At 52.1% G+C, this 22,177-nt stretch overlaps 1 protein-coding gene across 1 annotated transcript; it reads left to right on the top strand.

The window, feature by feature from the left end:
• Nucleotides 1-32: 32 nt before the first annotated feature.
• Nucleotides 33-21,926, top strand: OAF (out at first homolog; the record flags this gene model as incomplete). Its single annotated transcript, XM_034754600.1, is given in 4 exon segments — nt 33-241; nt 16,903-17,037; nt 18,807-18,987; nt 19,730-21,926. Coding segments are annotated over 4 exon segments (800 nt in total), but the record flags the coding sequence as incomplete, so codon positions are not given.
• Nucleotides 21,927-22,177: the final 251 nt, after the last annotated feature.

Here is a 22,177-nt window from a genome sequence, read left to right as displayed (position 1 = left end):
GATGCGCGCTCGGGGCTGCGGGCTCTCGGCGCTGCTGCTGCTGCTGCTCCCGCTGGCTCCGGGGCCGCTGCCCGGCCGGGCTGGCCCCGGGGCGTTGTCCGAGCTGCGGGTCCGGGTGCGGCTGCCCGATGGGCAGGTGACGGAGGAGAGCCTGCAGGCGGACAGCGACGCCGACTGCATCAGCCTGGAGCTGCGCAAAGGGGACGGGACCCTCGTCACCCTCACCGCCGACTTCCGACAGGTACGGGGGGCAGCAGCCAGCATGGGGGGCTGAGGGGCTCGGACCCCCACAGAGGGGGGGCAGGACCTGGGATGGGGGGCAGCACCCAGCATGGGGGGGAAGGGGGCTCGGACCCCCACAGAGGGTGGGGAGCCAGGATGGGGGGGCTTGGATCCCACAAAGGGGGCAGGACCCGGGATGGGGGGCTCAGTCTCTCCCTGCTTCCAGAAAATAATGGATCTGGTCTGGGAGGCTGCAATGGGTCCTAAACTCCCCAGGGACCAGGGTGTGTCCCAATGGGGAGGGATTTGGTGACCTCTGAGCTTACCCCCACCGGGAATCCTCCTGGGCTGGGGAATCTGAAATGAGCCCCACATGGGCTGGGGCACCTTTGGAGCCCTCAGTAGCTGTAGCAGAGGGATGGGAGTGTGTGGGCGGGGGGGTGCATGGACCTTTTCTCCTCTGTGTGGCTGAGGAGCTGGCCCTGCCCCCATTACCAAACCAGGGAGAGAGGAGCAGATTTTTGTTCCCTTCCCGGGGCTTGGGGAAAATGCCCCCTGCTGAGGCTGCGTCCCCTCCTTTCCACTAGCCCAGCAGGGAATGGAGATGGGTAAGGGTCTCACTGCTGGCAGACTGTCCTCTTCCCTTCTGGTACCACCACATCTCCATTACCTCTTGGGTATCTGACCCATGGACTTGACCCTTCCTCAGCACCATGGAGTAAGGGATGGAGGCCAGATCTCCTGCAGGGGACACTGCCCCCATCCCATCAGCCTGGGAGAACATGCTGCTAATGGTCCTCCCCCTTTCCCTCTTCCCCCAGCCCTGTGGAGAGGAGCTATGGGATAATCCAGAGTGTGTTTTGTTTATCTGGCCTCCCTGCTGGGATGGAGCAGATCAAAGGGCTACAGCCTGGGAACACTGGACATGACTTCTCATGGGAGACCAGTGGAATGAGCTGAGCGGTTCTGTGTTTATAGAGACTCTCAGGCAGGAGTGGCAAGTCAGGAGTCTGCTTTACATGGGGGAGGTGGAGTGGAGTAGTGTTTGTACAAGTTCTGTGCCAGGGTAGGTCCCAGTGTGGTTCTCATTTATAAATTTAAATGCTCTTTTAAAAGCAGATGAATGTCATTCCCCCACTTTATAGCTGGGGGAAACTGAGGCGCGGAGCAGAGAAGGAACTTGACTCTGAGGCAGGACAGCAGCAGGGCCAGGGATGGAAGCTAGGCCAATGCCTTATCTTTCCCTGAATCTGTCCTATTGATAGCTCAGCGTGGCAGGTGTGTTTATCTGTGGTTGGGAGTGATGGGATCTCCCCTGCCTTTAGGAGCTGGGGGTATTTCAATCAGTGAGATGGGATCCCTTCTATCTTTTTGGAGGAGAGGGGTGGTTCTGTCTCAGTAGGATACAGCCTTCCTTATATTTTGTGGGGTAGCCTTTATAGGTTGGGTTGTCTCTGGGTAGAACAGCACTTTGGGGTGTTTCCATCCTTCTGTGGAATTGGATGAGCAATTTCTGTCTCCACGTGGGGTGGATCACTGGGGTGTGTTGGAGGACTGGCCAGTGAGTTGGGGGCAGAGGAGTGCTCTCCGGGATTGCAGCTGCAGTGAGGGTGAGGGGACAAACTCTGACGCTGGTTGAAGGAAAGGGTGACTTTCCCCTTCTCTTCCCCCCCCCCCCCAATCTTGGTACAAGAGGGAGTCTATGCAGGGGAGCTACCATTCTCTCTGAGATGAAGCGTGAGAGCCCATAGCACATTGCAGCAGAAGAGATTGTCTGTGCTAGATGGACTTCTCTGGAGTCTGTGCAGAGCATGAGCGGATGCCATGGATTTTCCATTCCACTAAATGGTGCACCGGAAACGGCATTCTCTTTACTGCTTTGTGTAGTGATCAGTTGGGGGTGGTTAGTGTTGTTTTGTTCCAGTCCTTATTTCAGGACGGTTTACTCTGGTTTCAAGTGAAAGGAAACTAATATCTAAACTGTAATGGGTACCCAGACCTGCTGAGAGCCTTGCAGTTATCTATATGGGCAGTCATCACCCCCTAAACCTCCATGCTCAGCGATGTATAAGAGTTTCTCACACACACACCCATCCCCAATACAACATTTGCTCACAAGTCCCTTCTTAGTCTCTTTTCCAGCCTATCAAATGGCCTCAGTTCGAGAGTTGGAGGGTCTCAGCCCAGTTCCTTGGAGCACTTGTCCGTATCTCAACCCACCTCCTTCCTCAGTTGTCACAAGTTAAACCTTCTTCTTTGCAAGAACTAAATGGACCGGGGAATCTGAAATCACATCCTATTCTAACAATGGTCTCTCCATGTCAGGGATAAGGCAAATGGGCAGGTGATGGTAGTAGGAGGGAAGTTTGCTGTCCATGCTATGGGGAAAGATCTTCACTCAGCCAGGCTGCCAAGCCAGCACCTTTCTTCAGCACTAATAAGTTACACTTAAGTATCAGTGATGTGCTGGGTGCTGTACAACACACAGAAGTAAACAGCCCCTGCCCCAAGGAACTTATACTGTAAAAGACACACAGAAGATGGGATGCCCTGGGAAGCTCAGAGAAGGGAGTTAAAATCCATAATCAGTCCAAATTGTGTATCACTGCACTTTTTTTTGCCAAGGAAAATCCATGCACTTTCCAGATCCTCTAGACAGACTACGGGGGCTGTGGATACCCCCATGGGAGCTCTGGATGCCACGTGGTGAAGTGCTGATGCTGCTGTTCATTCCGGCATCCCTCCCCACCCCTTCATCTCTCCTGAAGATTTGCACATGAGACTTGTCTGCAAATCTGAAACCTGCAAGAAAACCTCTCCCCATACTCAAAGCACTCGGGACAGTTCTTAATTGACATCAGCTCAGAGCTGGAATGTAATTTTTTTTTTTTAAATGGCTTTGCTGGAACATGGTTAAAGGGGAAAAAACCAGCCAGATGTAACAACCTGAGAAATAGAATTTACAATGCCGTGAGTAACCATGAGAGCTGCCTGCCTACTGGGGATCCCATCCAGACCTGTTTTCCCGGCCTCTCACAGCCATTACCACATTTAACTCTGTTCTGCTCTGGTGCCCTGCTCCATGGTGTTTCACAACTTCCCCTTGCCGGCGAGAAGCCCTTGCGTTGTTCTCCTCTGGAAATGCCGATAGGGTTGTTGATCTGCGTTTTTCAGTCTAGTTTTGTGGTTACAATGCAGCCAAAATGCTGGCTTTTCACACAAATGATTTTTCCAGTTCCCTGCCTTGTGCGGGGGAAGAATCCTGCTTCCCTTCTCCCCACCCATCTGTTGATGGAAAATGGTAGGTTGTGAAATCTAGAGGAAGGATGGCCACTGGTTAGGGTGCCAACCTGGGATTTGGGGGACCTGGTTCTGCCACTGACTCTGTGTTCCAGTTCCCCATCTGTAAAATAGGGATACTTCCTTGCAATCTTGATCAGGCACACAGATACCGTGCTAATGGGAAGCCATATAAGTACCTAAGCACCATTTCTAGAATAATCTCCTTAGGGATACAATATGAGCTTGATCCCTTGGGACTTTCAAAACGAGACTGGACCTGTGCATTGTACTGGCGGGAACAAGCCTGTACTGTCCCCGGGGAAGTTATTGCACAATCTAATCTGTTGGTATCTGCTGTGATATGACTATCAACATGAAAACCATTTGTTCAACCAGGTCTTTCCCTGTGTTAATTGTGTGATGTTCACCCTGATGCAGAGGGGTTCGAGGCTTATGCAGTACTTAACTGCACTTATGCCCTGTCTTGAGGCAGGACATGAGACTTTAGTGGTGCTTGCCCGCCGCTTCTGCATGTGGGGAATTTTTCTCCCATAGAGGATTGAAACTGAAAGTATTTTATAAATCCAGTTGACCTTTCGCCACTTCAGTTTACTTCTTGCTCTTCATTTATCCTGCCAATGAAACCCCTGATCCGATTCCCACCCACTGCAACTCTTGGCCACAGCAGCACCCAGGGAAACACCCCCAGTGCTATCTTGCTGCCCACTCCCATTGAGAGGCATGTCAGGGATTGGAAGGATAGTAGCTGCACCACTCTGTGCTCCAGCAATTCTGTGCTGTGGAGCAGTCTGTAGGCAGCAGTGAGTTAGAGAAGCCATGGGGCTGCTCGGGGATTTACTGGCCATTTGAGCAGCACAGAATCTGGGCGATAAATACATGGCATTAAAGCAGACTTTCTGAGTGTGGTTCATTTCATGTTCTGGTTCTCCAAGGCGGTGGGGTCTGGTTGGTAAGGCATTAGACTGCATCTCCGGACGTGTGGATTCTGATCCCGGCTCTGCCACTGAGCTGCTGGGTGACCTTGAGCAAGTCACTTCACCTCTCTGTTTCCCTTTCTGTAAAATGAGGACAATAATGTGTTCCCCAGCTTTATCAACTGCTTTGAGAGCGATGGGTGAAAAGTGCTGTAAACCCTAAGTGTGTATTGGTATTTATTACCAGGCACCGGTGCCTGAGATGTCTGGGTTTTTAGCACTGCAGGGGAATTGCTTAAGTAACAATAAACACCTCACTTCATTGCATTTTTGAAGGAATGAAGCATTTCTGTTTCTATTTTATGGCTGGTTGTTATTTAAAAAAATAACAACAACCTGGCAGCATCTCTGCAGAAGTGGTTGGGTTTTCACACTGCAGTCTGGGAATGAGGTGGGTGGCTTATGTTGGAGTCAGCACAAGGATGCAGGTAATTCTTTGTCCTTATAATTACTCGCAAATTAGTGCATGGAGCTGCATGTGGAGAGGGCAGACGATTTTAACCCTTGCAATGCCAGGAACTTCAGGTTGCCAACAGGCTGCTGGTATTGTATTCAAGGCGAGTAATTATTTGGAAAAAATAAGAAGATTCACACAAGAACCAAGACAAAAATTATGCAGTGTCAGATTGGTACTATATGCTTCTGACACTTGGCAAATGCTAGGAGCCTACAACAGGAAATTTAACGCATTCCATCAGCGATGCTTGCAGAGAACACTTGGTATTGTCTAATGGGATAAAGTAACTAATGCTGATGTATTACAAAGGAGTGGCCAACAAACTGTAGAGACAATGGTTTGCGAAAGAAGGCTGAAGTGGTTTGGGCATCTTGTACAGATGTCAGGAAAAAAACATATTCCTAGACAAGCCCTTGCCTTGATACCAGGTGGTGGAAGACGGAAAAGAGAAGAACAGATGATCTAAGGAAAAAACCCATTGAGAAAGATGCCACTATCATGGAAGCAGACTCCACTGGAGCAAGAAATGTGGCATTAGACAGACAGTGGAAATGCTGGATTGCCTCGTGTCACAAGGCATGAGAACATTGAATCTACTATTGGTGTCTGTGCTTAAGGCTGCTGCCACATCCGGGCTCCATTGTGCCAGGTGCTGTACAAACATGGAGTAGACAGCCTCCGCCCCCAGAAGGTTATGCATTCAGTTTGGGAAACCCGTTCTTCCCAAATTTTCTCCCCCGTGGATATCAAGAATATCCTAATTAATGCTGGTAAAATCGTGGAAGGGATATTAAATCTCTTGCTTCAGGGCTTAAGCTGGCCTCTGACTTTAGAGATGAGGATGAGATCTAATGTGGAAGTGCGTGGGGGGCAGTTCATCCTACATCTGCTACTGCAGGGTTCTTGCACCTGCCTCTGAAGCAGCTGGAGATGGTCACTGTCACTCACAGGAGCCTGGCCTTGGATGGTCCTTGGGTCTGATCCAGCCTGGCGATTCCTGTATTCCCCTAGGAAATTTGTCACCTGTAGCCAGGTGTTGCATTTGGGGGCTATAAGGTGTTTAGACAGGTAAGGATTGGGGCAGGAGGCTGTTGCTTTCTTTGGGGTGTGCTCACTCCCTTGCTTGTGTGTGTATGTGACCAGCAGGCATAGGCAGGGTGCTAGAACGATTTTTATAGTGAGGCTGTTGAAAGCCATTGAACAAACCATAGACCCTGCATATGATGGAAGCCATGCATTTGGTTTTCTATTACTTCAAGCCGAGGGGCACTGCCTTACCCCGAGCCTCCCTAATTCCATTTGGAGAGGGAGAATGCGTAGCAACGTTATAAATCCTGCTCTTGGGCTGCTAGAATGCACGGTGTCACTGGCTGGACCCTCTCCCATTTAGCTGCCCTGTAGTATAATTGCCTCTGTCCTGGGATGTGATTTCTAGCTCTCTGGCTGGATCTTTTTCCATGCTTCAGAGGCATTGTTTCACAGAAATCTCTGCAGAGGCAGGATTTTCAACAGCAGAACCCAAGATGCAGAACCGTGCTGTTCTGCGTGCACTTTTCAAAGGCTTCCTAACGGTGCCCTGGGACTCCATCAGAGAACAGATGACACCAATTCCCTGCAAGTTACTGTGAGATAATAGGAGGCTTTTTAACTCTCTCTATAGGAGGGATGGAGTAATTTGGGAGTTGTAACCAGGCAGACTAGAAACCACGATTCAAGCTCTCCACAGGTTTTCCTCTCTGACGTTAAACATTAAAGAGTTTAATGTTGCATTATTAAAATACGGATTTTTCTAGGGATTTGGTATTGGAGGGGGGCAGTTCACTAGGATTCTGAGTTGGTGGTTGTCCTGAGGGGTAATGCTGCAGTCTGAAAACACTGTATTTTAATCGAGCCGATCGTTTGAACAGCGAGAATGATTCGCTTTTATCTGATACTGTTTATTGGTCTGGTAAGCTGAGCACAGGACTGGAAGGCCACAACTCCTGAGTTCTAGTTCCACTTTTGCCACTGATTGACTGCCCGGCCACGGGCCACTGATTTGTGCATTCCTCATCTTTTAGGTGTTTAGCATCAGATGTTTAGAGCTTGATTTTTTTTGAGAGAGAGGGAGGTTCTGAGTGCCCACAACTCCCATTGACTTCACTTGGAGTTCCAGGTGCTCCCTACTTACCAAACCAGACCCATTATGGGGCACCAAAAATGGAGGCATCTGAAATTACCAGGCTTGCAAATGTGGCCTTAACCTCTGAGCCACAAAGTCCCTATTTGTAAAGCATTGTTCTTATCTAGAGTACCTCACATGGATTTCATGATGATCCATCAGTTAATGCTTGTGAAGTGTTTTGGAAACCTAAAGCACCGTGCAAGTGCTAAGCGCTATTTATTTCAGTTTTGCAGTAACTGATCCAACTTTCCATTACAAACAAGGGACTCTGGTTGCTTTGAGTTTTACCCACACAACCCAGTTAGACCGTTTTTACTTGGAGAACGTGATAGAAGAGTAACACCCACTATCACCACACTAGCCAAATTCTGCTTTTGCATCTACCTATCTTAGGTACTTACCTGGTATCTCAGCATCTCACAACCCATGGTATATTTATCCTCATAACTCTGCTGTGAGGCAGGGCAGTGCTTTTATCTCCATGTTACATATGGGCAACTGAGACACGGAGTGGCTAGGTGACTTGCCCATGGTCAAGCAGGGTAGAGCAGGGGATTGAACTCAGGTGTCCCAAATCCCTGGATAGCACCCTAATCACCTTCCTTCCTCTGTGTGGACGTACGCAGTCCCCCTTTGCGCTCAATAGGAGCCAAGCATGTGAATCACTGTCCTAAAAGCTTTTGTTTCTTGAGGACTGGTTTGCTCCACTCAACGTGGAACTGAGATAGGGTGACCAGATGTCCCGATTTTATAGGGACAGTCCTGATTTTGGGGGCTCCTATTACCCCCCCCCCCCCCCCACACACACACACCCCGTCCCGATTTTTCACACTTGCTGTCTGGTCACCCTAAACTGAGAAGTTCAGCTCAGATCTAGTCATGCTTGGCCCTTAGTCCCTGTTGGGAAAGGCCTAAAAGCAGCCTGAATTGCCCTCTCATCCCAGAAGATGGTCCCTGTAGGAGAGGGATGAGGCCGGGTTTGAGGAGCAAGGAGATGGAATGAGGAAAGAATAAATGGAGGACAAGGGGGCTCCTCCAAACTGGAAGTCCTCTAGTGGAGTGTAACAGGGTTCGGTCACTGTAGGAGCCCCTCCTTGTGGCCAGGTGGGGCAGCTCTCTTTCCCTCTGGTGCCCCATGCTGACAATCACTCCATCACTGCGATGGTCTCTTCTGTAACTTGTCTCTCCGGCTTTTGGCACGATATTAACGTCCACCCATTTTGGGGTAACAAAGCTCAACAAACAAAAATCCCCCAAAGGACTCCTAAACCTTATATCAGGTCTGCAGCCCCTGACTCTGGGCCCAGTGATCACCGCATCCCTCCGGGCTCTGAATTATCCATATCTCCTGTCAGGGGGCTTCATGCCCCCTTCCCAGTGGCTGGTAGAGGAACCCAGGCCCTCCCTCTTCTCTAGGCTCCAGCCCAGGAATCCTGTAACCAACAGCCAAACTCTGCACATTTCTACCCCTTGCTGCAGTTTCCCTGGGCTTCTCCCTACCCGGACTTCTCAGGCTTTCTTCCCTGCAACTTCTCTGCGTTGACCCTTCTTTCAGGGCTAGGATCCCTGGGCTCATTCTCCCCCTGGGTTTCCTCCTCCCAACGTCTCTGCTCCCAGAGAGTGACTGCAGACTCCCTCCCTGGAGCCCCCTTCTGAGACAAACTTCCTTCTTGATCAGAACCAGCCTGCTCTTGCCCAGGTGGATTTCATGATCACTTGAACCACCCTCCAGGTGGCATAACTGGCCTCGCAGGCCCACGTTAACCCATTCTTGGCCTGGTGGGCTACATCCCCCACCAGTCTAGGCCTGGGGGACCTGCTACACCCTTTCTCATTGGGCAAAAGGGCTTCCCCCCCCCCAGGGCAAGGATGCGGCTTCGGTATAGCAGTTAGGAGGAGTCTAGGGCTGCCTGTTCTTTAGCTTCACCAAGCAGTGTGAAGCCAAAATCTGAACAATGGTAGTAACTGTACTAACCGCACCTAGGTTCAGACACACAGGTCAGGGGTTGCCAGCACCTCCTGAAAGGGTTAATGTGGAGAGTCCTTGAGAGAACGTATCTGGGGAGGTTCAGGTGTCCTGTTGGAACTTGTTCCCATGCTGGGAAGTTTTACAGAAATCCCCGGCTGGTAACCGTACTGTGCCCTCCGTTGACTTGGCCAGGAACTCACTCAGCACTGAGTCACCTCACTCCTCTGGCAGGACCGGCAGTGAGGGGGCTGGGGTTGCAGTCAGGAGGAGGAGAAATTACCATCACCACTCTCTGCACTTCTGTAATACTACAGTAGTGTTTCCCCATAACTCTTACAGGGGTATATTTGCACCCGGGGCTCTGCCACCTTTTATCAATTGGGTCTCATTGCGACAACTAGCGTCCCTTGAGGAAGAGTGAAGGGAGGTCCGAGGCGGTGACGCTGGCTGGGCTTAGGACCTAGAATCTGCTCTCATGGGGTCTGTCTACACTGCAGCCTCCCAGACAGACCGCACAAGGAGGACTCTATCGCACTAAGACTAGCAGTGCGAACATTGCAACCTCCTGGGTCTGAGCTCGGGTGGCTAGCCCGAGCCTTCACTAGAGCCACGACATCCACGCTGCTATTTTTAATGCTCAAGCTCGAGTCCAGCTAGCATGGGTCTGTCTACCCAGGCTGGGAGGCTCACCCCCAGCTGCAGTGTAGACATGACCCCGGAGCATTAATCCTCTAACCACCTCTCTGCCCTGGATTCTGCCTGGGTCTCCCTGCTGGCTCACTGTGAAGACTTGGCCACCATAGCCGAGAGGCCTGAGCCCAGCAGGAGGCAGCCGCGGCTCTGAGGAAATTGGTCACCAATGCGGCGCAAGGATCGTCATTCTAGACTCTGAGACTTCCGGGGTGGGAGTTGGATGGTGGCAGGCGAGGCCATGCAGGGCCGATGTCCTGCTGTCTCTGACGCAGTGAAGCCAGGGGCGGTGGGTGGGACGTGGTTTATTTAGATGCATCTCAGGCGGCCAGGCTAAAGCCTTTCCGATTCTGCTGATGGAGTGTTGGGCGAGGGAAGGGCTGGCAGAGGAGCGCAGGGCTTTCGCCGAGCCTGGCATGCAGAGTTCACAGGGAGAACTCTGGAAGGGGAATAATGCAGGTCGGTGGGGGAGAGAGGGATGGGAGAGGGCGGTGCTGTTGTCTCATGGACAGTACAATTGAAGGGGCAGTTAATCCATGAAGACCCCTTCGGATATCCTGCCTGCATCTACTTCCCCTCTTGTGTGATCTCCTTTCCCGCTGCTCTCCTCGTCCCAATCCCTCTCTGCCCCATTTCCCTGCCCTGTTACCCCCTTCTTCTCTATCCCTCTTCTTCCTCCTTTCTCTGCTGCAGGATCTCCCTGGCTCTCCTGTATTTCCTTTCTCTCCGCCCCCACTTTTCTATTTCTCTGCTTTGTCCCTAGCCTTTTGTCCCACCTATGAGCCCCTTTAACGAACATGCTTGCAGCGATCCAGACAAGAGGCCCTCCAGTTCTCTTGGCTCTGGCCACATGGAGACCACGGTCTATAAATCACCGAGTGCACACAGCCGGGTAGATAAATATTTAGATTGGCTCCGGCGGTGGGGCTGGGTCACAGACTCTCCGGTGTGATGGGAACGAGCTCGCAGGGGAGGGAGGAGGGGAAATAGATTGACGCTGCACACAGGAAGACCAAATAGCAGCGGGAGAGGACCCGGGAGTGTGTGTCTGAGGATGACACCGGCAAGGCAAGAGACAGGGTCTGAGAGCGCCGGAGGCTTTGTTAGTTTGCGGCCCCCACTCTCCTGCAACTCCAGCCGGTTGTGTGTCCGTGTGGGGTCAAACCCACACTGATTTACCCCCCATGCCAGAGGTTTCAACGGGATTGCATCACGGGTGAGTAGACTGATTCAGAATCCAGCCCTACGTGTTAGTGTCATCTCACATTTCCCTTCCCCTCTTCCTGGGCATCAGGGCTAAATTTGTCTGAGGTGTAAGCAGGCTCATGCCACTGACTTCAACCCTATACCACTGGGTCGGGTGACGTTGTGCCTGCTTCTACCAGCCCTGAACTTGCTCCTCCAGCGTGCCCAGGTGCACAGATTGCCAGTGCATTTGTGTAACTGTTCCTGCTTTCGTTTAACGGCAGGGTTTGAACCTGGGACCATCAATGCTAAAATCATGAGCTTCATCCAATTCTGCTAATGGCTTACCGCTGTTAGAAGCAGCAATAGACTCATGGACCAGACCCAGTTATTGAGGTACACGTACCTTTGGGCAGGTAGATCAAGAAGAATTCTGCAGTCCCAAAAGATCTCCATGTCAGTCTGCAAAACTCACCTTCAACCTGGAGATGTAATTTTTTTCTAATCCCTTGCCCATGGGCAGCTAAATTTTCAGATTTCATTGTCTGGCCAAAAAAAATGTGGCTGGCTCGCTGTCAGCCTTGGGTCTCATTTTTCTCGAGTAAATTAAAGTGAAATATTCTGTTTGGGACTGTTGGGTGGTTCATTTTTATTTGCTGGAGCCTCACTCGGCCTTGCATGTCGTGGGAGATCAAAGCGGAAGAGCCCAAATCAAAACCACTCAGCCTAAATTTAGAAGACTCTACAGTGAATCTGGGCCATACCACCGGGGCCAGGTTTAGACAAGACCCTTCTCATTAGAGTAATTGAAAAACAGGATGAATTTTTTTCCCCTCCACAAACATTTTTGTGCAAATTTCATCCTTTCTTTTTTTCTGGGTTAAAATTGGAACTGTTGGCAGTTTCCCTCTACCCTACTTCCCCCGCCCCGCTTTTGTGCTGCTTCATTCATCGCCTTAGGCTTGTAATTCCAGATCTCAGGAAAGATCATTGCGCTCTGACTTTTATTTTGGAAAAGATACTTTTAAATCTTGCTCTTGAAGACCCAAAAGACCACAGTGGCTTCTAGCTCTCAGTGATGCCTTTAAAGCCACTGAGAGTCATTTCAGGGGTATCCCCCGTGCGGGGTGGGTTGCCAGTCAAGCCCAAGGACTGGAGGCAGTGATAAAAAATGATTAAGTTTGTGGACTAATTGGATATTTTTTTCTTTTAAATTCCCTCTGTTTCCTGCTTCTCTTGTTCAGTTTCCATTTAATAAGTACACCCAGCAAAATCCCTGCTCCGGCCGTTGGAAGGGAGCCACATCTCAATCTGCAGCTGTTCTTTCAGCTGTCCAGATGTGCCCTGAATTCCATATCCTTTTGTTTTCTGTAGGTGGGAGAGGAGACAGTGAGTAAGTTGAGGAATGTATGAACTGGCCCAGATGGTAGCCCCAGACAGGACATTGCTCAGAGCTTTGATTCCTGCTCTGGACAAAAGGTCGTCTCATCCCAAACCTTGTGAGCCAGGTAGGAACACCCCAGAGATCCTAAGGGGGAAAGGTCTTCTCAGCAGCTTGGCGTCCCTCTTCCTGGTCAGTGCGGCTTCTGCTCATACTCCCATGGAGGTTGGTCTTAACCGCAGTGTTCTTCGGTGGATTCCAAAGGAAGTGAATAGTAGTATTCCACTCCTCTGCTAGGGATATGCTGCCACTGTGACATAATTCATTCTGTAAGTGAATTTAGCTCTGGAGGATGGTGCCAGATTAACAGCTAGGACACACAGAATCTCTGTCTATAGAACAGATACAGCAAAGAAAACAAGCTTTCCACCCCAGCCCACCCACACACTGGCCCGCTAACGTACCTCCATCTTGACCTGGGAGAGCCTCCTCTATGGATGAGAATTCCGTATCCATGAGCCATTCAGTCCTTGGCCTCGCTGCTGGAGTGCCCAGCGTGGGCGTTAATTTAGTTTCCAATGTGATGGGTTTTTTGTGATGTAGACATCCGTCCCCTAGGGACTGGACTGCGATCATTTCACACAGGCCACCAAACAATTGTCAGGTGGTCTCTGTCAGCCTGAGCTGGATTTATGCTGCTGCTCCGGCAGTGAAATGCTCCTGCATCTCCCGTTACCAATCTCCCTGTGATGCCAAAACATGAAAAAGAGCCTTTGTCATGGAGAGTATCCTGCCTCTTTCTTTCCTCCTGCTTCTCAGGAGCTGGCGTTTTTCTCTCTCCGTCCAGTATGTTCTTACCAGCAATGTTCCAAAGGAATGAATCCCCTTTACCTCTCCCTCCTGCCAAGGACTTGATTGCCCTCAAAGCAAAGAGCCAGCTCCTCCTATGGCATAAATTGGCATCGCTTCATAAAGTCAATGGAGCCTGTTCTGACTTACACCAGGTGTGGCTCTGGCCCCGAGAGCTTTTTCTTATAGAACAAAGTTTTTGCGAGTCCTTAGTGGAGTAGCTAAGCGCCGGTGTTCCGGGCTGAACTTTGACACACAGATGACTTCTTAACCAGATGCAGGCCCTAGCTGCAGGAATCATGGGCTAGAATTCTCTGCCCTGGGCTATGTAGGAGGTCAGATGAGATTTGTCATAATGGGTCCCTTCTAGCCTTAAAATCTATGAATTTTGTCTCTGCTCTGCCATTTGTTGGGTCCAGAGATGAGCATCCTGTTGGCTGGCCCGTAGCCCCACACGTCCTGATGCCGAGTGCCAAGGAGTGGGTGGAGAGGAGCCTGAGTAGCATCAGGGTAGCAGAATCCACGGTAGATAGAGTGTGGCACTGTCATGCTGGGAAGAGCGGGTCAAAGGTTTTTCTTGTGCACTGAGAGCCGAGGGGATGGGGATTTACCTTGTTTAGCAGCTTGCTGATGAGGTGAGGACCTATGCTGCAATGATGGCCATGGTATTTTTAGTTGTTGATGGCTGGGAGCTGTGACCAGCTGCCCCCACAGGGCTACGATTACAGCTCAAAGATAGCAACTTGGAGGAAAAATGCGCCTCTCGGTTTGTACATAGAGTGAAGAGGCAGGATGTGGTGTCAGGTGTTTGTCCCTCCTGCAAGGAATGGCCGCTCTTTGATGCCAATGGACGGCGGGGGGAGGGGGGAAGAGGAATCTTTCAATTGATTTTCCTGACCTTTGGATCAGGCCTTTACTGCAGGGATCATATATTCAAGTGCCATTTCAATGTGCCGTCCAGCCCAGAGGGGTGAAGATTCTAGATGCTCAAAACCCACTGGGAGATTAAGTGGCAAACCTCTCCAATGTTCCTCGGTAGCACCGCTCTGCCTGAGCTACACTGCCATCAATCTTCCCCGGGTGCAGCTGCCCCCAGGGAAAGCCCCAAGGATTTGTCAAGGGCCAGAAGATGGACCATGTTGCCAAAAAAGTCCTTCCCCCAGCCCACCTGCTCTCTGCCCCTTCCACAGGTCTAGGAGCAGAGAGTGGGTGGGAAAAGATCTCTTCAGATTTGCGGGGTGTAGGGGCTGTGGACAATGTTGTAAAGCAATCTGAGCCCTCATTGCAAACCAGTGAGGTGGTGACTCCAGAGATGGGTTGACAGCTCCATGAACCTGTAAGCATTGCTGGCTTAGGCGGACAGAGTAGCAAACGTGTGGAGCGATCTTTGATTTGCTTTGCCAGCTAATGAAGATTCTCCTTCAGCTTGCGTTCTATGCCTGAGAGCCTGGGGCGATACACCAGTTTCTATCCCTATGGCACTCCTGTGTGGTTTAGCTGGCAAGGATGGTTTGTGACCCACAGGCTTGATACCCTGTAGCAAAGCCGGTTTAATTTGCATACTATAATCCTATTGGATGAGTGCCATAAATTCTTTAAGTTTTGTATTATGTTTAAAGCGATGCCGTTGGAAACATCTTTCAGCCTGGACGCTGGTGTTGGGTTGGCTGGCTTCTTTATTTTTGTTTTTGTAACACGTTAAGAATCCCATTCCCCTGTCTGGGACACGATTTGCATCACGGGAGTGAAATACGACTTTTTAGTTTGGTCCTTCCTAGCAATGAGATTTTCCCCATCCGCACCTTGTGCCTTTGCTCCATCCATGGAACAAATAATCTGTGATGCCCAGCAGAGGTTCGTGTCTATTGCTGTAACTAATGGATGCTGCTGGAACAGCAGATCTGGAGGGTCATGGAATCTGTATAAATGTTTCCCCTTCGCTGATGCTGCTGAGACGTGACCAGGTGACTCATCCCTCTCATGGGTCTCTGGTGACGTCCCAAGGGACACTGAGCCGGATGCTTTCCTGTGAGCCATTTCTACCATAGCAACATCAATTCCACTGTACGTGCATCCAGCAGTTCTGCTTTCCAGTTTCCTCTGGATGACTCAGGACCCACCTCCCTCCACATCCACTTGCCTGCTGCTCTCCACAGGGAACCTCTGTCGCCCCTTGCTGCTATCCATAGATTTTCCCACAGCCTGTTCCCCTTGCTCTCTTCTGCGATGGGATGCAGGTGGAGGATGTACTTGTCTGGAGGCAGCAGGAAGTGAAGGCGTCCTTTCCTAGTAGATATGGGTGGGGAATTTGGAGGTGCAGGAGCAGGATATAATCTGTGGGATATTGGGGTGCAACATGAGCAGTGACAGGTGGGAAATGGGGTGTCCTCCCACGTGGTGCAGGTCTGGGGTGTACCAGTGAGGTGTCTGTTCCTGGAAGAGATGGGGAGGATTGAGGCATCCCATCCCCAGAGGTGCAAGTGTGGGGTGCCCCCTATACAACAGTGGGGTATATCTAATCCCCATTGTCTCTCTTCCTTTCACTCCTTGTCCTTTCTCTCTCACGCTCTCCCTTCATTTCGCAGTAGTCTCTTACTCACTTCCTTCTGGTCACACTTCACTGGCTACTGCCAGGACCGGCTGCATGTCAGTAACAGGAAGAAGTATGAAGCCTGCTGTTAAGGCCATCAATAACTCTGTCTCAGTGGAGAAGAGAAGGGTGGGAGGGGAGAAGGGAATCTGTAATCTCTTGCCACCTCACTGACATTTTCTTTACAGGCGCTGGAAGGAGAAGCAGCTGCTGGCATTTACCCCCCTGAGGAGCCGTTTCTTGTCTTTAACCCTCTCCTTCCCTTCCAGGCCACTGTTGCTTCTCCGAGTCAAAGCCATGCTGCTGCACACAGCAGTAGGGTTGGGTACTCTTCAGGATAGCATCCCCTCCTGGAAGGAGATGGGTCCACAGGGAGAGCTTCCCCTATCTAAGGGCCAAAACACAGCATTCTGGGTCCAACCAAAACAGGAAAGAATGGGGCACTCGATGCAAGAGCACCCCCTATTGATGGGGGAAGCTGAGGATCATTGATTCATAGGAGAAACTGGTGATCCCTAGAGAGTCGGTGTCACTCCTTGGTATGGAAAAGGCATACTATGAGAGAGGTGTATGTGTAACACACTTGACTGGGGGCTCTGTCTGCCTCTAGTAGTGGCTGGGCCATAGATAGCGGTTGATAAACCCGCTAACGCCTTGGCTGAAAGTTTTTTAACCCACTTCAATTCCCTGCATTGCTGGGTAGGTTGTCGGTAGTGAGGATTGAACCTGTGACCTCTGGAGCTAAAGGCATGAGCCTCTATTGCAAAAAGAGCCAGCGCTATTAGCCAGGGCTGCAACATGCTCATCGACCTCTATCTGTAGCCCCACCACTGCTAAAGGGGGCCAGTGTCCCTCTGAATGGGTTGCAGGTGGTTGAGTGGTTCAGGGAGGGAAGCCCATTTCTCTTTGCTCCTCCTTCGCGTAGCACCAGGGACTATCTCACAGATGTGCAATGGAAGGAGGAAAAGGAACGGGGTGGTTCGGCATGCACGTCTCTCCCCCAGTGAGGCACCATCATGCCCCTTCTCCCCTGTAGGAGCTCTGAAGTTCTCCTGCCAGTCCCTGAGGATTCGGGCTGGGGGACGCTGGTCAACCTTTGTGGTTTGTTTTTGTGTCAGGAGGTGAAGATTTTCCGTGCTCTGATCCTGGGGGAGCTGGAGAGGGGCCAAAGCCAGTTCCAGGCGCTCTGCTTTGTCACACGGCTTCACCGCAATGAGATCATCCCCAGCGAGTCCATGGCAAAGCTGCGGCAGGTGAGGGGCAGCCCCACGAGATGGCCTGGTGCCTCCCCCACATGTGATCCCTGGTCTCTTGGGTAGGGTTACCATATTTCAGCAAGCAAAAAAGAGGACGGGAGGAGCCCCGCCCTAGCCCTGCCCCTGTCCTGTCCTAGCCTCGCCCCTGCCCCTCCCACTTCCCGCCCCCCTCAGAACCCCCAACCCTCCCCCCTGCTCCTTGTCCCCTGACTGCCCCCTCCTGGGACCCCTGCCCCCCAGGACTCTACCCCCTACCTAAGCCTCCCTGCCTCTTGTCCCCTGACTGCCCCCTCCTGAGACCCTCCCCCCCCATCCTAACTGGCCCCCTAGGACCCTACCTGTACCCTGACTGCTCCAACCCTTATCCACACCCCCAACCCCAGACAGACCCCTAGGACTCCTACGCCCCATCCAACCACTCCCCGCCCCGACAGACCCCCCCGGAACTCCTGACCCATCTAAACCCCTCTCCCCACCCTTGTCCCCTGACTGCTCCGATCCCTCTCCCCACCCTTGTCCCCTGACTGCTCCAATTCCTCTCCCCACCCTTGTCCCCTGACTGCCCCCTCCTGGGACCCCTGCTCCTCACTGCCCTCCAGAACCCCACCCCCTACCTAAGCCTCCCTGTTCCTTGTCCCCTAACTGCCCCCTCCTAAGACCCCCCCCAACTGTCCCCCAGGACCCTACCCTCTGCCTGTACCCTGACTGCCCAAAACCTTATCCACACCTCCCCCAGAAAGCTTCCCCCAAACTCCCGACCCCCCCCATCTCTTGACTGCCCCCTCCAAAACCTCCCTGCCCCTTCTCCGACCCCCTGACCCCCTTGTTGTTGGCCTTCACCTAACGTCTCTGTGAACGTGCTCAGGAACGGCCTGAGCCGTTCGTTCGTCCCGGCAGGCTTGTCCCAGCAGGCTGGCTGGCAGGGGAGGAGGAGTGGGGGAGGAGCTCCAGACTGCCGGAGGCGATGTGCGAATGCAGGGAGGGAGGGAGGGAGTGATCTCTGCTGCAGGGGAGAGGAGGAGGGGCTCTCTCTGGCTGTCGGAGCCCCATGTAAGTGGCACCATCCGTCCGGCTGCCCTGTTAGCCACGCGCGCTCTGCATGAGGGCGGGGAAGTCCGGACATTTACAAATTCCCCCCGGACGCTATTTTTAGGTCAAAAATCCGGACATGTCCGGGGGAATCCGGACGAATGGTAACCCTACTCTTGGGGCTATGTGCTTTCCTGTAGGGATAAAAGCCAGTCAGGGCCCCTAACCTTTTCAGGTACCGGTCCCAATTTAGTAGCCTCAGATCACTGGCCCAGCCAACAGTCACCACTTCCCAGTGCATGCTCCAATCAGCAATGGCTGCCCCTAACCCTAGGCTGGGAGGAGGAGAGCAACTGTGGCCAGGAGTGGCCAAGACCTCCACTTTGCCCCCCCCCCTCTAAATAGTCAGCACCCACCGTGCTCCTTACTGAGGTGTCTATTCAATGCCATCTCATGGAGAAGAGTGCCACCTACTGAATTGCCAGCACTTCCAGCAGCCCCTGGAATTTCTCTGGAGTCTCATTCAAGTGCCGGGCAGGCCCAGCTCTGGCGTAGCTTGGAGATCAGCTGGGAATCCCAGCACAAGACAGGCCAGCTGCATGCTTATTTCTTAGGTTTGCATAAAATACTGATGTCCCAAAAAAGCTAATTTGGGGGGGAGGGGAGGAAGACGCTGACCATACTTGTTACCCATAATACAGCAGGAATTAGAGTCGATGTAACTTTCTCCTCGCCAGAAAAACCCCAAGACGGTGCGGCAGGCGGAGGAGGTGCGTGGGCTGGAACAGCTCAACATGGACGTAGCGGTCAACTTCAGCAAAGGGGCTCAGCTGAGCCCCCACATTCACAACATCTGCTCAGAGGCCAAAGAGGCTATTTACACCCGAGAAGAAGACGTTAAATTTTGGCTGGAGAAAGGTAAGAATCTCCTTCCGCACTGGGCCTGCTAGCGGTAAAAGTGCGGCCCGGTCTGCAAGCCACTACGATCTCCCCCTCTGCATTGTTGGGGGATAATCTGGTTCACGTCAATCCCTTGCATGTGCAGCTGGAGTATTGGTGCGCGCAGATCCTTTGCACGCCGGTGGATAACTGGGTGCACACAGATCCCGTGCACACTGCCTGGGGGAGGACTAGTGGTTAACTTGCTACACATCTGTTTTTCACGTGCTGCTCTTCTAATGAATCCAAGCTGAGCGTGTTATTTTCTGGGGCCACATCTCCATAGTGTGAGACCCTGCTCCTCCCACGACCCCACCTAGTTTCACATCCTAGACCTGCCTGGGCACAACGACCAGATCCTGTCCCCGGGCATGAGAAGAACATTCGGTGACTTATGCCGAGGCCGTAAGCCAAGTGCAGGGAAGGCGATTAGTGCTAATTAAAGTGCCAGCTTCTGTGGCAATGGGAACTGGGCTGAGCCCCCACAAACCTCGTTTCATAGAGGGGCTGATGCCTGTCACTTTCCGTCACTACCTATAATCTGGGCCAGATTGAATTAGGCCTTCTCCCCTCTAAGGCACCATTGCCTATTCCCAGCCCCCCGAGCCACCTAGCCTGCCTGCTTCTATATGGGCCTGTCTCCTAATGGTTCTCCACCGACCCGCCACAGCCGGAGGCAGCGTCCTAAGCCATGCGCCTGTCTCTCCCTTTCCTCCCACAGGGGTGGATGGCTCCATGTTCGAGGTCTTGCCCCAGTCGGCCGACCTGCCCGACCTGCAGCGTTGCAAGCTGTGCTTGGACCGCTGGAAGCCCTGCATCTGCAGCTACTCGTTGAGCATCGAGTGGTACCCCTGCATGCTCAAGTACTGCAAGAGCCGCGATGCCAGCGGCAAGGTCTCCTCCTACAAGTGCGGCATCCGCAGCTGCCAGAAGGGCTACGGTTTTGACTATTACGTGCCGCAGAAGCAGCTGTGCCTATGGGACGAGGAGACCTAGCAGGCCCTGGCCGGGCCTTTCCAAGCGGCATCTCTTCTGCCTCCCACTGTGACGCTCTGGCTGCCTGGATGGGGACGGGCCATGGAGGTGCCTTGTGCCATGAAGGATTTGTGTATGCCTCTTTCCTTCCCACTCCCCTGGGGCCCCTAATGCTGCCTCATACTGTGAAAATTGGCTCTGCTTGCCATGCATTAAGAGTGTCCTGCCCACCTCCTATGGGCATCACTCACCTATGGCAATCTGGGACCGGAAGGAGGCGGGGGAGGAGCTTTCGTGGGGGGAAGGGGTTCATTTTGATCTAGCCGGTTTGCCCAGCTCTGGGGAAGAGATGGACTAGCAGGGGTGTCGGTGCCAGGACGGAGCCTCTTCAAGGGGGGAGCCATTTTAACTGTAGCCTCTCAACCACCAAAATGTGACCCTGGTGTTTTGTCTTAAAAAAACCCAGCCACCAGAGGGGGTGGAGCTCCGACCCCTTCCCTGCCTCTTCGACCTTCCAGCAACATCAGAGCAGCATTGGCCACCAAAGGGGGCCAGATGGTTTGTGGGGTCACGTCCAAGCAAGGGGTGGTCCAAGGCCCACAAATCAGGAGCCCTGCTGTGGTTAGTCCTAGTGTCACATTGGATGTTGCCCCCTCCCCCTGGCTGGAGGAGGGAATGGTATGTAGCAGGAGCTGCCGTAAACCCCACCTCAGCCCCTAAAAAGTGAAGGGCTCTAAGTAGTCTCTGGTTTGGCTTGTTCTCATGACCCATCCCTGCTGGGGATTAGGCTCCTGCGTCCCACTTGCTTCCTATTAAGAAAGATCCGTCCACACATTTCTACCCACCCCTGCAAGAGTGTGATTGTGACGGGGAGAGAAGATTGGGGGGAGGGATAGCTCAGTGGTTTGAGCATTGGACTACTAAACCCAGGGTTGTGAGTTCAATCCTTGAGGGGGCCATTTAGGGATCTGGGGCAAAAATCTGTCTGGGGTTTGCTCCTGCTTTGAGCAGGGGGTTGGACTAGATGACCTCCTGAGGTCCCTCAACCCTGACATTCTATGACCTATCCCAGGCTGGGTTTGCCCCCTCACTTTGCAGGAGGTGGTGCTGATCTCTGGGGATGGGGAGACTCTTGGATTCTGTTCCCACCACTGTGTGAGCTTGGGGTGAGTCACGCCACGGCACTGCCTTTGTTCTCCTCGCTGTAAGAGTGGGGAGGATGAGGAGACTGGCTCCTATGTAATGTGCTTGATGATCTTCAGGTGAAAGGCGCTCCCTGCTCGCTGAGTATTCGTACTGTATTCTGCCTTCCCTAGGGCTGGAGCATGAGGGGGAAATACTCATAGCGTTCGCACGCACTTTAGAGCAGCTGCAATTTTTAACCCTAACCCCTCCTGCTCTGCACCCTCCACCATGTGCCTTTTTGCCTAAAATCCAGGCGTTTCAGACCAAAAAGAAGCTATTTTGAGAATTTTTTTTCTTTTTAATTTGCTCATAGAACTATTTTTGTATCAATCTCTTAATGGGAAAGGTTTTTTTTTTAAAAAAATATTGCCACATGAAGTAAAACCAAAAAAAAAAAAAAAAGAAAAACTTGAAAAGATTTTTAAAGCAAATTATTTATCATTTGTAAGATGGATACATCGATTTGTAGGTGTATGTCTAGCATCAACCGTCTCCACAACTCACTCTGAGCCGCCTCCTGTTGTCTGGTTCCATTGGATTTAGGGCTGCTTCCTTATGGTGAAACTCCAGTGGTATCAGAGGTGGAATTAGAGTCTATTTCCAGCAGTGCACTCAGCAGTCCCTTCCATGATTGCTGAATCCAGGCCAGGATTCAGGGAGACCTGGTGTGATGACGCTAGGCAGCTGTCTGGGTGCTAGAGAGGAACCCCAGGGTCTGCCTGGGTCCAGCAGCCTCAATAAAGCATCCTTTATATTCATTACAGCTGAGTCCTGTCTATTGTTGATGTGCCCAGTGGGGGATGAAGGCTCTGGCTTATTAGGCTTTTCCCATCTCAAAGCACCACGATCCTATGACTGGTGCAGGGAGAAGTTTGGGCTGCTGCTTCCCTCTGGAGAAAGGCAGGCTAAGAACAATCCTTTATCTTCTCAGCGAGGCTGTGCAATAGCTCAGCTGCCTGGCCTCTGGGGCCTCCGGAAGTGTCTGCCCCTGTCCCTTGTCTTCCGCCAC

Source organism: Trachemys scripta, chromosome 21 (assembly GCF_013100865.1).
Source record: "Trachemys scripta elegans isolate TJP31775 chromosome 21, CAS_Tse_1.0, whole genome shotgun sequence".
NCBI lineage: Eukaryota > Metazoa > Chordata > Testudines > Emydidae > Trachemys > Trachemys scripta.
This window is presented reverse-complemented; position numbering and strand designations above follow the sequence as displayed.